This window comes from Meleagris gallopavo, unplaced genomic scaffold, assembly GCF_000146605.3.
Source record: "Meleagris gallopavo isolate NT-WF06-2002-E0010 breed Aviagen turkey brand Nicholas breeding stock unplaced genomic scaffold, Turkey_5.1 ChrUn_random_7180001951027, whole genome shotgun sequence".
Classification (NCBI taxonomy): domain Eukaryota; kingdom Metazoa; phylum Chordata; class Aves; order Galliformes; family Phasianidae; genus Meleagris; species Meleagris gallopavo.
In genome coordinates, this window is record NW_011212219.1 from 51,936 (window position 1) to 52,998 (window position 1,063).

The window sequence follows — 1,063 nt, forward strand, 5'->3', positions numbered from 1 at the left end:
GCGCGTCCCTCAGCGCCGCCTCCGCCTCCCCGTAGCAGCCGCACTTGCAGAGCTGCCGGCACTGCTCCAGCGCCAGCTCCAAGAAGCAAAGGGCCTGGGGCAGAGCGGGCGGCCGCGCCGCATCCTCGCGCAGGGAGGTCAGGACGCCCCGCAGCTCCCGGCCAAAGCAAGCCGAGGATGGAGCGTGGTGGGCTTTGGAGAGAGCGGCAGCCGCCAGCGCCTGCCGGGCGGTCTGCGAGGTGAAGAAGGGCGGCTCCAGGGGCAGCACGGCCCCCTCCTCATCCTCCAGCAGCAGCAGGAAGCGCAGGGCCTGCAGGCGGTCCCCCAGCGTCCCCGCCGCGCTCCACAGCGTGCAGAAGCTGCTGTGGGCGACGGCACCGAAGTCGGCAGACGGTGCACGGCGCTGCCGGTGAGCGCAGAGCTGAGCGTGGAGGAGCTCCGCCGCCCGCCCGCGGGCATCGCGATGGCCCTGGGCAGCCGCGTTCTTCAGCAGGTGGAAGAGGATCTTCTCCAGGTAGAGAGGGGCCGGCGGGGTGGTGGAGGCGGTGACGAAGCCCCTGCAGGCCGCCTGGGCCAAGGCCAGCACTTTGTTGGTGTGCTCGAGGCTGCAGCTGGGCTCCGCCAGGCGCTGCACGCAGGCCCGCAGGATGCGGTCGCACACCGTGCTCTGCACGCTGCCCGGCACAGCTGTGCTGCTGGAGAGGCATTGCTGTACGGGGGGTGGAAAAGGAGTTGGTGTCCAACTGAGGATCGCTCAGCAAAGAGGTGGGGTTCCCCCCTCTCCCCCCGTCCGCCTTCCCCCTTTCAGCTCACCGACAGCTCTGTGAGCAGCTCCTCTGTGCCCTCCGGGCTGGCGGTGCGGGACACAAAGTCGGCGCCTTTGAGGCGCTTCATGGCAGCGCTGGGGGTGCAGAGGTGGGGTGAGGTGGGCTGGAAGGGGGGCACAGATGCCCCACTGTGTGCAGCCCGCCCAACCTGAGCTCCCATTTCCCCCATAGTCGAAGGCGGCTCCCCACCCCCTCGGTGCTCAGTGTCTCCCTGAGCCCCGTTCTCCCCTCCCTCC

General features: G+C 70.2%; 1 protein-coding gene across 1 annotated transcript in view; it reads right to left on the reverse strand.

Moving 5' to 3' along the window:
• The window catches only part of ESPL1 (extra spindle pole bodies like 1, separase), a 12,446-nt gene extending 11,434 nt beyond the window's left edge, over window positions 1–1,012 (reverse strand). The window contains exons 1-2 of the mRNA XM_019611607.2: window positions 814–1,012; window positions 1–709 (exon numbers count right to left, since the gene is read on the reverse strand). Of these exons, the coding sequence (XP_019467152.1) occupies window positions 1–709; window positions 814–996 (892 nt within the window). The 5' untranslated portion in view covers window positions 997–1,012. The remainder of the gene's footprint in view (window positions 710–813) is intronic.
• Window positions 1,013–1,063: the final 51 nt, after the last annotated feature.